Below are 15,706 nucleotides of genomic sequence, written 5' to 3'. Positions count from 1 at the left end.
AATAGTTTAATTACATGTCATAGACAAAATAGTGCATGCAAGCACGACCAAAAAACCATCTTCGTCGTCTTCTTGATCTTGCACCAACACTTGATAAGCTTCTCACTTGGTCCCTGAAAAGGCAACATTAAGTGAGTCATACTTGGTATCTAATACCTATGATAAGCTTAATCCACAAGTGTTAAGGAAGATACCTGAGGCGGATGCTCCATTCCTCTCCTCCTCTTCCCGAAAGAGCTTGCATTCTCTCTTGAAGTGGCCTTGCCCGCCACAGTAGAAGCAACGCATCTTAGCCTTAACCTTGAGATCCCTCCTTCTTGATGGTCTTTTGGTTGCCCTAAATGAGTTGGCCCGGTGAAGTAGCTCCACCACATTCTTCAAGGAATGTGTCTCCTTTGAATCAAAAATATATGCCTTTAATGCATCATATCCTGAGTGGAGTGGAGTGAAGTGAGCAAAATATGACCAGCCATTCCATCTTCTAGTGGAATTCCGAGGAGTTCCATGTGCTTGAAGAGCTTAGTCATTCTTGCCACATGGGGTCGGAGGGTCATACCCGATCTCAACTTAGTGTTGCAGACCGTAGACCAAAGATGGTACCTTTCTTTCGCAAGACAACCTTGATCCGATGGCTTTACATTCATGTCCGTAAGTGACCTAGTCACTTCAAATAAAAGTCCATCATTTTTGTCGTTGAAACTCTTAGAGAATCTCACACCGACAACATCCCTTAGTCCTCCAAAGAACAAGTCCGAGAAAGAGAATGGAAGTTTTTCTTTCCGTTCTTCCGGGATGGAGTTAGCCATGAGTTGTGACACTAATTTGCAGTCTTTCGACCATGCACAATAAGTTTCGTCACTCAAGAGGGTCTTAGAACAGAGAGTTGGGAGGGAAGTATCCAGAACATACTCCTTGGAACAACCCCGGAGAGTTCTCCTGAGTTCTTCTTCCCATTCATCAAGGTTTGTTAAGTTAAGCTTGATAGCTAACTTCTCGGGGAGTGTCGGGCACTTTTGGTTGTTGTTTGAGTTACTTGCAGACATGATTCTACAATTGAAAGAATTTGAAGTGAAGAACCATTCATGCATCAATAAGTTGAAATTCAAAGCGTACATGATTCTACACAGCCACGCTCCAAACGATGCACAACCATATGCGCACCACAGGCAGCCTACATGTGGGTTGCTAAGCAGCCCGGCTAGCCTTGGTGACGCTTGCGGTTTTGCATCGTTTTGCGTGCATTTTACTCGTAATTTAATTCCGATTTGTGTGTGAAAATAATCAATTCTAAATTACATTTTAGAATTAATTTTGAGGGAAAATAAAATAAAACAAAATTAAGTCTAACTTAATAAATTTATTTTATTGGTGCATAAGCCTAAATTTATCCAAAATGTCCATTTTGAACAAAATTAGGTCAAACTTTATGCTTAAAATAAAATGAGCTATGTCCAAAATTAATCTTGCCAATATGCAAATTAATAATGGATTTGACAAAAGGGAGTTGGAAAAATAAATTAACCATCCAATGATAAAAATTTTCCAACTTTCATACTTGTGTAAAATACCCAGATTACATCTTCCAATATGAAGATTAATCAAATTTTACTCACAAGTAATTGAACTTAATGGATTTTAATCAACCAAACATAAAAAAAATTCAAACTTTGTTCAACATGGAATTTAGGGTTAGGGTTCCAATCATTTAAACCTTTAAAGATTAGAACTTTAACATTATTTGGGAACTTAAAATACAAAATCACAACAAGTTTTCACACCTTATTGCAATTTATTTGCAAAATTTGTGAAAAACAAGTTTATGTGATAAATTGGTATATCAACTTAAGCACTAATAAACACTCCATTATTATGCCCAAGGATATTTTAAAACTAGTAGATTAGTGATGCAAATGTGCATTTAATCTAACCTTGTAATGCTTGCATTAATAAAGGCTTAAAAAGAATTAAAATTTTCGTTGAAAAACGAAAAACCCCAGAAAAATTGGGTTTCTGGTTCAAATTTGGCTTCTGGACATCCGTGAAAGAATTGAAACAGTTCCAGAATGTCGATTCCACCCAAAAATCACTATTTTTGAGCCAAAATCTGGGTTCGACAGCCAAATCGAAAATAAAATCGAGTTTTAAAAAATTAATTAAAACGAGCATCTAATCTAATTAGATGAACATGAACCAGAAAATAAATTCTTTAAAACACCTTAATTAAACAATAATTGCAAAAATTAAAAGGAGCGTGGCTCCGATACCACTGTAGGGTTTCGTAGTGACCCGACACTACGCGGAAGGAAACCCACCAAGACCCGCCCCTTAATTAAAGCAATTAAACAAGCATAATAAACTTAATCAAACAAGATTAAGGACAAGAATTATACCTTTGACGCGTGCTTCGCTCCCAAAGAGCTCTTACTTCAAAATCCCGAAAAGACGAGATCTCCGACGGATCGTACCCTCGACCCGACCCGAGCGTCCTAAGTCTTGAAGGTTAGTCAAGACCCGGACAAAATAACTATGACTTTTACGAATCAAAGGTTTACTCTTTTCTTAGAGTTTCCTTTTTAATTCCACTCAAGGTTGTATCAAATCCCAATACCAAGCTTGGTATTTATAGGGAAATGACCCCTTGATTTCCAATCTCCCATCAATGTGGGAGAGTTGGTGAAATGATAATTATTTAATTCCAAAATTAAATAATTAATCAATTCAATCACAAATCGACACATGGCACAATTATAGAGAAAGCCAAGTGAGGACCAAGGCTTGGGGGGGGGGCATTGCCTTGATCCCCAAGGCCATGTATTGGTCCCCACACACCATGCCCAAAACCGGGTCAAGGTGTGCTAGTTGGCTGCCGGCTAGCGTGCCAGCTGGGGCTGCCAGCTAGCGTCGCCTTGTTGCCCAGCACCCAGCCAGCCAGCCAGTGCATGCTGCTGCTGGGCTGTGCTGGTGCTACGTGCTGGCACTGGGCGCTGCTAGCACCTAGTGCTGGCACTGGCCCCTAGCAGCCCCACGCACACACGCACACACCTTTTGCCTCCTTCGCACTACCCACGCATCATGCGGCAGTCTTGATGCGTGGTGATGCTAGGCTGTTGTGCTTGGCCTAGCACCATGCTGGCGCCCAGGCCCTCGCATGTGGTGCGATGCTTGGTGCTGCCATGCGAAGGCTAGCACGCAAGCCAGCACGCACATGGTGCGCCAATGCCAGGCAGGCACCCATGCTAGCACTTGGTGCCTGCGATGGTGCTGCCATGCCAAGCACGCACGCACGCAGCACCTAGTGCTTGCCATGGTGCGCCTGGTGCCTGCGATGGTGCTTCCATGCCAGACACGCACGTACGCAGCACTAGGGCCTGCGATGGTGCGCCTGGTGCGCCCATTGCTAGCGATGGGTGCCATATGCACCTAGGCACCCACGCTAGCATGCTGCTAGCTTGCGATGGGCTGCCTGGTGCTTGTGGGGCTTGCGATGGCTGCCATGCGCACCCAGGCACCCATGCTAGCATGTTGCTAGCTTGCGATGGGCTGCCAGGGCGCACCTAGGCTGCGATAGTGCCTAGCACACCATGGTGCGCCTAGCACACACACGGTGCGCCTAGGCTTGCGTTGAGCTAGCCTAGCCTAGCTATGGCTACGCTCATACTTGTTGATTGTGATTTTGCGACGTTCGGTCTCGACGCCCTAGGCTCGATTTCCGACGTCTGTATTCGTAAAACTCTGTCGACTCATTAAATCCTTTCGGATTAATTCGTCGTCTCGGATCAGTGATTCGATTGGGTTCGACCCGAAGGGTTCAGTTAAGATCAAGCTGTAATATCAATTGTACCTCGATATTACTGATCGAAAGCGGCCTCCACCTAGGCATTCCGATCACTTGACCTTACTGAAGAATTAGCTCCGTAATAATTCTGAACCCTCTATCGGAAGAATACACTTGTTGGAAGGACACCATTCCTTTCAAGGTTAACTTCAATCTTAAAGTCAACCTAAAGCATCCTTGCGGAGGGTGAAGGGTCAAAGAAAGAAACAAATCAAGGTATTTTGGCACATACTTCAATTCTTTTTGTGATCATGCCATGAATTTCTTCCTATAATAACTAACATAACCAACTTCTTATTCTCAATCAAATAATTATATGTACATACACATTTATTTTATTTTAAATTTAAAAGTAAAGACAAACTAGGTTAACCCATTTGAGAGAGTCAATCTAAAGCATCGATCCTTGCGGATGATAAAGGAGGAGGGTCAAAGAAAAATAACCACATCGACATATTTTGGCACATATTACAATTCCTTTGTTAAGCAGGGTATATTCAGCTGCTTAATTTGTTTTCTAATATCCGATATCTACTTTTCAATATTATTTTCTACCAAACAAGGAGTGAGTCACGTGTAATTCTCAATCAAAAAGTTACATGTACATACATCTATTGTACTTGTATATTATAAGGAAAGAAAAAATAGGTCAACCCCTTTGAGGGGGTCAGCCTAATCATGCTTGTATTTCGAGACATGCTTTCTTTTGTGACATGAAATATACTGCTTAATTAGAAAATTGAATCGATATCTTTTGAGACATACTTTCTTTTGCGAGCATGATTTATACCGCTTGATTTATTTGTCTCTCGATGACAGAATTCAACTTATCATTAATTATTTGTTTGCTAAACAAGGAGAACTTGATAAATTAGCCACGTGTGATCCTGAAATAAACAACTATGTGTATATACATCTATTTTATCTTATTAGAAAAGAAAATTTAGGTTAACTCCAGCCCTTAGAGGGAGTCAACCTATAACATCTCTGCCGATATTGATAAGGGAGAGGCAAAGAAAGAAAGAAAAACCAAATCGACATATTTTGATACATTACTACTTTCTTTTGTAACACCATGACATCCGCGGCTTGATTTGTCTCTTGATGATAGAGATCAACTTATCATCATTTGTCTACCAAACAAGGAAACCTTGATAAATGAACCATGTATCATTCTCAATCACTAACTAGTAAGATTTATGTAAGAATATGGTAGACAAAGCTTGTGCCAACGTACTTTTCTAAGGCAAAAGGTAGCATGTTATAAAATTTAGTGCATGTGTTTAGTGACTGAGACCATGCCATTTCAGTCACACCCATTTTGTGTGTTCATTCATTGAGACCATGCTATTTGAGTTACGCCCATTTCCACCCTTATTTGAGTGGATTGCATGCTAATGGATAAGTTATTTTTTTTCCTCCAAATAGTTTTACTTATTTATTTATACTAATGAAAAAAAAATGTTATAATAAGAATATCTAGGGGTTTGACCCAATGTTCTTGCCCCTTCCTTATATATCTACTCACATAAAAAATTAAAAATATATATTAAGATTCCTATTTTCCGAATGAAGCTCCTTGTTATGTCAAAGGGGCATCTAAATATCATACTATAATTAAGTAGCTAGCTTCTAACGATAAGTAGGGTGTGAATATGATATAATTAAGACAAATATAATTAGTAGTGACTTTAACTGTTATACATTTTAAAAATGAAATAATAATTAACAACTAACAAAACGTAGTAGTATTTAAGATCTTGTTAGATATGTGACATATGTCTCAATGTCTAGCTTAAGGTGTAATAGATTTTTATGGAGTAATAATTTTCCATTTAATCTAAATTAATGTGCTCACAATATATAGTTTTAGAAGATAAACTATTGTTTGGTTATCAATTGTTTTTGTAATTAGTGAAAAAAGTAAATGCAATAAGGAGTAGAAATAGTTGTATAACTTATCGTTAATTTGGGAAAGATGAAAAATAAATAAAGCGATGATATTCATCTGGGATAGATTACACCATTACTCTAGCACAAACAGATAATTATAATTGATTGATTGTATACTTAAAGAAAAGAACAAAATATGACAATATGACATGTTTGAAAGGTGATAATAAATGGTGTTAATATATGAATGTATTTGTATGCAAACTGCAAGCAAAGGAAATTCAATTCATATGCCAATGTCTATGGTAATTATAATGCCAATGTCTATGGAAATTCCAATTCATCAATGCATGTATCTCTTTTCATTCATAAATTTTCAACCATTTACTACCTCTTGAGGGGAGATCAGATATTGGGTGATAATAATTTAAATTGATGAAAATATATATTAGAAAAAGTTCACCAAAAAAGAAAAATAAAAAGGTTTTAGGTATAGGAAATAAAAATAAACAAAAAGGGGTCCATTGTGAAGAATGGAACTAACGACGTCATCATACGAATAGTCATACCTTTAGAAAATAAACCTTGGACAGGTATAATATTCAGTTATGGAGTGTAGCATGAGCTCAGTGCTTGCAACAGAAAGTATGGCCTCTAACCTCTTCTACTTTTTTTTTTTTTTTTTTTTTATTCAACATGCTTATATCTTCCACCAAAGAATAAGTGTTATGGGATAGGGCAGCGTACATAAATGAGACTTTTATTTGGAGTCGGAGAAAGGATTTCTAATCTTTCTATGTTCACCTAAGTAGTAATTACTCTCATCTACGTCCTCAAATAATTATTTTGTGTAATTTTAATTTCCTTATTCAACTCATCTAACTCATGATGCGGACTTCACTACTAAGTATTTATTTATCACTATTTATCTTCACACCTCATGTAATATGGGGCATTTTGCAAACTTTTTATTCCCCAATCAAAATTTTATATTCTCGTTTTTACTCTGTTAATAAATAATTTACATGACTTCAGTTCTATCCATTTACTAAATGAGGCTATGAATTTATACAAATATTGGAAAATTTATTGGTTTTATTTTTTTTTTTAATTTTTTTTTTATATTAATGTTTTAAAAAGGTATAAAATAAAGTTTCATAATATCAATTTTATAATAAATTTTTATTAATTGTTAATATTATATACTCCATAATATATATTAATGGTCAAATTACTATAATAACAAGTGTTTCAATTTAATGGATGGAGTATTACCCTACTATATCCTTTTTCGCATGTTTAATCTTAAGAGATCAATGATTTAAGAGCGAAGGGAGAATCTGTTTATCAGAAGATATCCTTTTAGACAATACTCGTATTACTTCCCGTATTTAACAAAACAAAAACAAAGACAAAATCAAGTTGAATTCATCATTCTTATAATTAAGAGATTGTAATTAATGAGCCAGGTTTATGTCAATTTCTGGAGATGTGATTGAATGGTTGGCCTTTTCAGCAACGTTTTTTTTTGGATTTGAGAGCATGTGACGAGAGCTAATATGGTTGGCAAATGGCAAATATATATTGGGTCCTTGAGTTGTTAACGACATTTGAATCCAGTAAAATGTACCATTTTTTATTGATTATACTTAACACCCGACTCTAATCCAGAATTTACCAGTTACATCACCTGAAAAGTTCTTGATTTTAAACCAAGTTGTCCCTAAAGCTTAACTGATTGATCTGAATTTAATAATTCATTCGTTGACAATAATTATGCGGGATATCATCTTGAATTTTACATATATATACACCCTTTGTTTCATATTGTTCTTCCTATTTTAACATCAATAAAGGTGAAGCTAGTCCAAACTAAATTAAATTGAACAAGAAGGATATTAACATAGACAAAGTGAATGAACATGAACGATATTGAATTAAACGAGGGGATACAAGTTGATTTAACTTTGAACTGAGAGAATATTAACTGGAACGAAATGAAATTGTACTAAACAAGGGAATAAAAGTTGATTACTCTTCCCATACCCATTCAAAATGGGTTACAATTAGCCATTGGAAATGATGTACGTAATATTATTTGATGACCGGAGATAATTTATTAACTATTACTACGTAATATTTTGTAGTGTGGGGCGCAGTGTCCTTGGAAGATCCCTTTCCTAATGAAGGAAATCATTGTTGGTTCCATATTTTATCTTCGAGCATATCTATACATGTATATCGCAAAATTAATCAAGTATCACATTATGTTGCTTCTCTAGGCTATTTCATACAGACCATCAAGATATTGATTTGTTTGTAAGTTGTAAATTTCTATTTTTACTATTTTTTGGTAGTTTAGGTTTCAGACTTGTGATCACTTGCTAAATTGTTGTTTACCTTTCCTCTTAAAGAAACACACACACACAAAAAAAAAAAAAAAAAAAAAAACCTGAAGAGTAAGGACAATTCCGTAACTTTCTATACCGCCCTACCTTCCCCTCAAAAGCCACCTTCCACTATTCATTAAGCGAACCTTCCTTTCCACCTTCACAAAACAAATTTATTATTTTTTAAAAAACTAATTAAACAACTCTCTCCCTTTGAAAGTTGGCCACGTCATGTCCTTTCCAAATTTGACATGTCACTCCTTGGCCCCATGGGCCCCTATCTCTTCAAACAATAAAGCGAAATTAAAAAATTAAAATAATAAAAAGAAAAACTCCATTATATAAAACCCCCCAAAACCCTGAAAAATGACCAAAAAAAAAAAAACTCAAAAACTAAAAACACCTCCCACCAAACTCTTCTCGCCATTTGCCTTTTCTCTCTTTTTCATTCCAACATTCCAGCAAAAAAAACACAAATTTCCACCAAAACGCTGCCTTTTATCACAGTACAAAAACGCTGCGTTTGACAAAAATGTCACCGGCGGCGGGACCAATATCACCGTCAGAAGGAGTAGCTCCGGCAATATCACCGGCATTCACCGGTACCGGAGTCCTAACCCCCTCACAAAAAGACAAAGTCATAGAATGGTACAGAGGCGAGTTCGCCGCTTCAAACGCGATCATCGACGCTCTCTGCCACCACCTCGTTCAGATCAACGGCGGATCCGGTGAGATTCCGGCGGATTACGACGGCGTCTTCTCTGCGATCCATCGAAGACGGCTTAACTGGATTCCTGTGTTACAGATGCAGAAATATTTTACCATCTCTGATGTTGCTCATGAACTCCGAAGAGCCGCCGCAAAGCGGGAGAAGGTTGTTGTGTCGGAGGCGAGAGTAGTCGAAAATGGTATCGATGAGAAGAAATTGATTGCGAATAATGATCTCGAGAAAGAGGTTGTGATTGATAATGATGATGGTGTTAAATGTAATGGTAATGGTAATGGTAATGGTTGTGTTAGTGAAGGAGAAGATTCACCTGATAGTGATATCACTGACACAGGTAAGTACAAAATAAAAACCTTCATTTTTATCCCTTCTAAATTTTCATTTTTTTTTTTTTATGTATTACTTTTATTTAACTAATTTTAGCATTTTTCATTCGAATATTCTTTTTTTCTTATGCGTTTTTTTTTTACTTTTGTGAAGTTTTCCTACAAATTATCGTAGATATTTGCAATTTGTAGTTTTCTCTCTTTTTTTTTTTTTTTTTTTTTTTTTTTTTTGCAGTTTTGATATATATTTAAAAAAATAAATGGAATTGTTAAAAAGTGTGATAAGAGAATTAAGAAATGCTTGTAAAAGCAATAATTTCTTTTTTGATAAATAGGAAACTAAGATTTAATCCCTAAAACGTTGATTTATTTCCATAGAAAGTAAAATTCTTTTTGTGGTAACATAATTAGAAAAGGTTTTTGTTATTCAAAGACTTTTGGGGTACAGTAATCATTAAGCTTATTTTGCCACGATGTTAATTATGCAATTTTGTTTATTTATTTTTTATTTTTATTATGATGGCTTTGTTAAAAAATATTATTAAAAAAAATAAAGTAATTTTAGTTTAGATAAAGGTACACAAATGTTAAGACATTTTGTAAAAATTTCCTACAAAATTACATATAAGTACATATAAGAAATTACTAATTGTAGATTGTCTATTAAATAGACCATTTACAAGTAATTTTGGCGTTATAGAATAAATTTGATACACAAAACTACATACGGAGTATAATTGATTACTACTCAAATTATTTATGGTCTACTCAATAGACCGTTCACATGTTATTTTGCCGCTTGTAAGAAAGTACAGCCGTAAATAATAAAAGCCGACGTGTACATTACAAATCTACCTTTGTACCACTAGTTATCGTCTCGTTTAGCGTTGAATCTGCCTTCACATTGGAGAAATCACCAAATAACTGATTAATTAAGTCGTTAATAAAACAAGAAGTTAGCATTAATTACTAATTAACTTAGACGTACGTCATAAAGTGTAGCAGGCAATTTTAGTTAAAAATTAAACTAAAAATCATGATTCAGAGATCCGAAATTCAATGCGAGATCACAACACAAATGAAATACGGAGTAGTACTAATAATGATGTTTTTTGGCCGGCTAGAACTTGTTTGTTTGCGGAAATGGTAACACGCATGTTTTTTTAATTTGATTTTTTACATTTAATTTAATTCAATAAAATCAGCATCGAGAAGAAGAATCCAGAAAGTCCTTTTAACAATGCGGAAAATGAAACGCACCACCTTTTATACCCAACCACACAGGTCACTACTTAGAAATTATTAGGGCAGTTCAGCTGAAAATGTCACCTAATTCATCTGATTTTATAGGTTCCTTTTTTTTTTATTTTTTTTTTTTTGAGATTTTAACTACAAGTATTAAAATTTGAATTACTTATTTATTTATTTATTATTTTGATTATAGACAAGTATGAATGTATGATATATAATGTTCTTACTTGCTATTTTCAAAGAGTTGGTCCACTTTATGAACACCGCTTTATTGCATTAAAGAAAAATCGAAAAATGTAATTTTAAAATTTTAATGTAACACTTTTCGATAATTGTGATGTCGTTTGTTACAAAAAGCGATAATCTTTACAAAGCTACTTTGATCTTCTTTCTTATTAATCCGAATATATTTTCTTTAAGGTCACCGCGAGACAAACAAGTAGTCACGTAGAAATTAGAAGATTTTTTTTTTATTAATGCCCACTATCAATCAATTAAAATTTATAATCCATAACTGGTAGGTAAACTGAAAAGTTCCAAAAAAATAAAATAATAAAATAAAAGGTGGGAGTGTGGAAGTAGTAAGAAGGCCTTACATGAAATAAGATTCGGATGGCATAATCCATGCTTTTATTGGTCCCCATTTAGAGACCTTCCTAGTGTTTTGCCTTGCTGGATCATCAATGATGTAATGCCTCCATTTTTATTTAGTTTTTTTCATTTTGTCTTTTGGCCTCAATCTTAGGTTTATATTTATAGGCTACTAAAGTTCGGTGAAGCTATAATAATAATAATAATAATAATAATAATAATAATAATAATAATAATAATAATAATAATAATAATAGTATTAATCACTCTAGTGTAATTATATACAACATGTTTAGTCACCTCAAACTTTACAAACATTACTCGAACAACATGAATTTCATACATATATTTGACTAAATTGGTATACATAGAACACGAACACAAACATGTACACACATGACTATTAAACCATCTCCCGGGGAATAGGATCAAGTTAAGTATTAAGAGCATTTTCCGGCACACCCGTTGTATACGAAAAATGCTCGTTATAACATTTCCCGAGGAATAGGATTAACTATTTCATGAGGATCGAGGTTGGTTGTATGACGTAATATGTAACAGTTTCAGAGTTCATTGTTCAGACTGTAAGGTTGTAGTGTTAACAGGTTAGTTTTGTTTTGGGAGTACAAAATATCAAATGACCTTTTTCTTCTTCTGTGATTGAGATGTGTGCTTCTATCATTAATTTTGGGCGGCGGGTTTTGCGTGCCGTTGGATCTTTCAGCCAGTGATTGTGTGTTAATCACAAACCTTTTGATTTAATTGCATTTGTTGACCCTTTGATGTTTGACATTTTAGATTCCTTTTCCTAACTTTGATTCCTTCAACTAAGTAGACTTCTAAAAATGTGAAACTTTGAAAATTATTATGTAAATAATGTTGGAAAAGTACATTTCCAGATCCCTAGACAAATGTCAATTATGTAGCAAATGTTTGAAGATTCTATGTAACATGTGGAGCTGATTTTTCTCTGCAAGCTCTGTTTCGAAACGGGTAGATTTTTTAATAAGGCAATTTTAATAGGATGGAGAGTGGTATATTGTAATAACGTACATTAGTTTAAGTTGGAAAAATGTCCTTAAAACAGAGTGAACTGTTGTAGTTGGACTTGGGTCAAGGAGTTATTTTTCCATGTTTTGCTTCTTATCTATGGCCTAAGTGCTTAGCCAGACTGATTCTTTTATGGGTTTAGTTGCCACACATAATCATATCGTGTGTCAAATGTTCGATCATGGTTTCAAACACTAAACTTGGAAATAATCCGGACCAAAAAAAAAGAGAAAATTAAAATCATAATGTGATATCTAAAAACAAAAAAAAAAAAAAAAAAAAAAAAAAAAACTAGGTCTCGAAAACCTAAGTTCAGAACATTCATCTTTCAGTTGCTCTCAGTTATGTGCTTATGTCTCTCAAATTTATTTGAACTAAGTTTGAAGCATAAACAATGGCAAAGTCTAAGTTTGGCCGCATTTGGTGTAGTTAAAGTTTCCTGTAGTAAGATTTAATGAATAAATGATTAAATGATGTACATTGTTTTCATTAAGATATATAACAGTGCATGACAATGGCTTGTTTTAAATATAGTCGATGTGTGTTTACCGGTAGTTCATGGTTTTTACTGGTGACCTATCCTGTTTGGCACATTATAAAATGTTCTGTTTCTTTTTGGTAGCAATCTTATTTCATTTTGGGTATACTTGGTGCAACATTTCAATGTTCTTCTAGATGATTCCCTGAGAACCCTCTTGTTCAATGACAATCTTTTGGCTTACCATTTAAAATCTCTATCATTCATATAAATAAATAAAAATAAATAATTTTTTTTTTCTTTTCTTTTTTCTTTTGTTTTGTTTTTTTTTTTTTTTGTAATGTTCTGTTGTCATCTTGTTAATCATGCTCATGTTGTTCAATAATCTTCTTAATGTAGTGTTTTGATTACGTGTTCTTATCGGGTATATGTTGTGATTGTTCATGAATGCAGGTTCTCATGAAGTACAGCCATCTCTTGATCACATTGAAATATGTGATAATCATGAAGACTGTACTGCTCGCCGTGAGCAGATCAAATTGACAAAAGGTTTCGTAGCCAAGGAGCCAGTGAAAGGGCACATGGCGAGTTCTTCTGTCAAAAGTTGAACATTTTTTATTTGTGTGTATAGGCCTGTATATGATTTAGAAATTTGGTTATACTTCGAAACTTCTGAATTTATTATTGACTTAATGCTGCTATTCGCAGGTGAATGTTGTAAAAGGTCTGAAGATGTACGAGAACATATTCACTGATCAGGAGCTTGTTAAGCTGAATGACTTTGTGGATGAGCTTCGAGCTGCTGGCCAAAATGGAGAACTCTTAGGTATGATTCCTGTTATCTCTTCTGTTTTTTCCATGAATTTTGCTGATAGAACAAGTTTGTAGTTGGTCTCCTTTTATTTTTGTTTTGGGTGCTTAGTAGTGTCTTTATATGCAGGTGAAACATACATTTTGTTCAACAAACAGATGAAGGCGAACAAAAGGGAGCAGATTCAGCTTGGTGTTCCTATATTCGGACAAATCAAAGATGACACCACTCAGCAGCCAAAGAGTAAGACTGAGATATAATAGTACTTACATAGTTAAATTTCTTACAAGGCAATTTCCCTAACTGCTAAAATTGCCAAACCTATGCTTATGGAGCATTTTGTGTCGATATGTGCAGCTAATATTGAGGAAATACCGGCTTTCCTTCATAGCGTTATTGATCATCTTGTTCAATGGCAAGTATTACCGGAAAATAGAAAACCCAATGGTTGTATTATCAACTATTTTGATGAGGTAAAATTTCTCATCTCTGATGCATATGATCAAGAACAGTCTTTTACAGTTTTTACAAAATTCTAGAGATGATATTTTAAAGCAATTGACTAATGTTCCTATATCTGCTGTTCAGGGGGAATATTCTCAGCCCTTTCTCAAACCACCTCATTTGGACCAACCACTTTGCACTCTAATACTCTCTGATTCATCGATGTCATTTGGACGTACCCTTGTAAACGATGGTGACGGGAACTTCAAAGGGCAACTCATGCTTTCTGTGAAACAAGGGTAAGTGCTTATCAATTGTACTACATACTCAAGGCTTTATTTCAATGTTCTGTCAAACTCACATTCAATTGGATGTGGCATTTTCATCATAATGGCAGATCTCTTCTTGTCATGAGGAACAACAGCGCGGACATGGCAAGACATGTCATGTGTGCATCTCCTAGTAAAAGGGTGAGCATCACTTTCTCCAGGGTCCGCCCTGACAGTCTGCACAACCAACATTCAACACCTCTCACTCCTCTGCCTCAAGCAATGACTATGTGGCAACCCGGGATGCCAAGCCCACATGCAATGTCAAATGGAGATATGGATATGATTCCAAAGTGGGGTGTTATCCGAGCTCCAGTAATGATGCTTGCTCCTGTGCGTCCTGTTGTTATGAACCCAAGAAGAATGCCCCGTGGTGGTGGGACTGGAGTGTTCTTGCCTTGGGCTGTGAGTTCAAGGAAACCTGCTAAACATCTCCCTCCAAGAGCACAAAAGGGACGATACCTTCCATTCACTCGGGTGGAAGAGCATGTTTCAGACACTATGTCTGACCCGGGTGTGGATGGAAGGGTGATGTGATTATGAAGTTATATCGGGCAGCAGCAGCACCAGTCAGCCTGAGTAATGTACATCCTGCTGGAGGTGCCTCAAATTGTACAAACAAGGTATATGATGCTGCTTATGCCAACCCTAGCGATTTTCTTTGATTGTTATCTTTGGTTCAAGGAATAGATTTAGGTAGTAGTGCTGGTAATTTTGTACCCTTTTTCTGCTATGTTTTACTAGGCATTTGGTGGGTTTAAAGCATTGAATTTGAGAATTGAGAGTTTGGGTGAGCCTGTATCAAAGGCGGAATTTTGTATCTATCTTTGTGAGCATTGTTTTTCACCCTTTTCTTTAGGTTGCGCAATGCATATTTTATTTTTCTCTTTTGATACAACAAAGAACTCTAAGAAACTTAAAAAAATAAAAATAAAAAAATAAAATTCTCAAAGAAAACAGGACATGTCAAGGTTGAAAGAGACCATAAATTGTCCCATGGATTTTTTCCCCCTAGTATGCAATATTCGATCTCTTAACGTCAAGTTAAACAACAATGCAAGTAGTTTGCCATTATTTATCTGGTGAAAAAGAGGAGCTTATTTGAAGAATTCTTATGATCACGGCTTACCTTCTCATTAGCTTTGCGGAAAAATATATATGATGCAATATTGCTAACCCTTGTTACCACAATATACTAGGAAGATAGGAATTAACTAAAATACAGGATAAAATCTCCTAAAAAAATATTCTGTGAGATATTCCCAAAATATAAGATAGGATATTATCTCAATACCCCCCTCAAGTTGGAGCATGTGGTGAAAAAATGTCCAACTTGGAAAGCAAATAGTCAAACTGTGACATGCCGAGAGCCTTTGTAAAAATATCCACAAGCTGCGACAAAGTTGAAACATGAGAAGGAGAAATTAAGCCTTCATTAATCGTATCACGAACAAAGTGACAATCAACCTCAATGTGTCTTGTTCGTTCATGAAAAATTGGATTCCTTGTAATGTGTAGTGCAGACTCACTTTCACAAAATAACTTAATCGCCTTCGAATGTTGCACACCCAAACTTAACAA

General features: G+C 35.4%; 1 protein-coding gene across 1 annotated transcript; it reads left to right on the top strand.

Annotated features, from left to right (window-relative positions):
* Window positions 1–8,252: 8,252 nt before the first annotated feature.
* On the top strand, window positions 8,253–14,979 carry LOC110694950. Its single transcript, XM_021872139.1, has 7 exons — window positions 8,253–9,179; window positions 12,995–13,125; window positions 13,250–13,367; window positions 13,482–13,595; window positions 13,710–13,825; window positions 13,941–14,095; window positions 14,194–14,979. Exons 1-7 carry the CDS (start codon window positions 8,651–8,653, stop codon window positions 14,660–14,662), a joined length of 1,632 nt encoding a protein of 543 aa, XP_021727831.1. The 5' UTR covers window positions 8,253–8,650; the 3' UTR covers window positions 14,663–14,979.
* Window positions 14,980–15,706: the final 727 nt, after the last annotated feature.

This window comes from Chenopodium quinoa, unplaced genomic scaffold (genome assembly GCF_001683475.1).
Source record: "Chenopodium quinoa cultivar QQ74 unplaced genomic scaffold, ASM168347v1, whole genome shotgun sequence".
Classification (NCBI taxonomy): Eukaryota; Viridiplantae; Streptophyta; class Magnoliopsida; order Caryophyllales; family Amaranthaceae; genus Chenopodium; species Chenopodium quinoa.
Note: the sequence above shows the minus strand (reverse complement) of the source record. Positions and strands in the feature narration are given on the sequence as shown.

Coding starts and splice junctions, on each gene's coding strand:
- LOC110694950 (XM_021872139.1), top strand. CDS start 8,651: ATGTCACCGGCGGCGGGACCAATATCACCGTCAGAAGGAGTAGCTCCG. Junction 13,368..13,481: donor CCAAAATGGAGAACTCTTAG/GTATGATTCCTG, acceptor CTTTATATGCAG/GTGAAACATACATTTTGTTC. Junction 13,596..13,709: donor CACCACTCAGCAGCCAAAGA/GTAAGACTGAGA, acceptor CGATATGTGCAG/CTAATATTGAGGAAATACCG.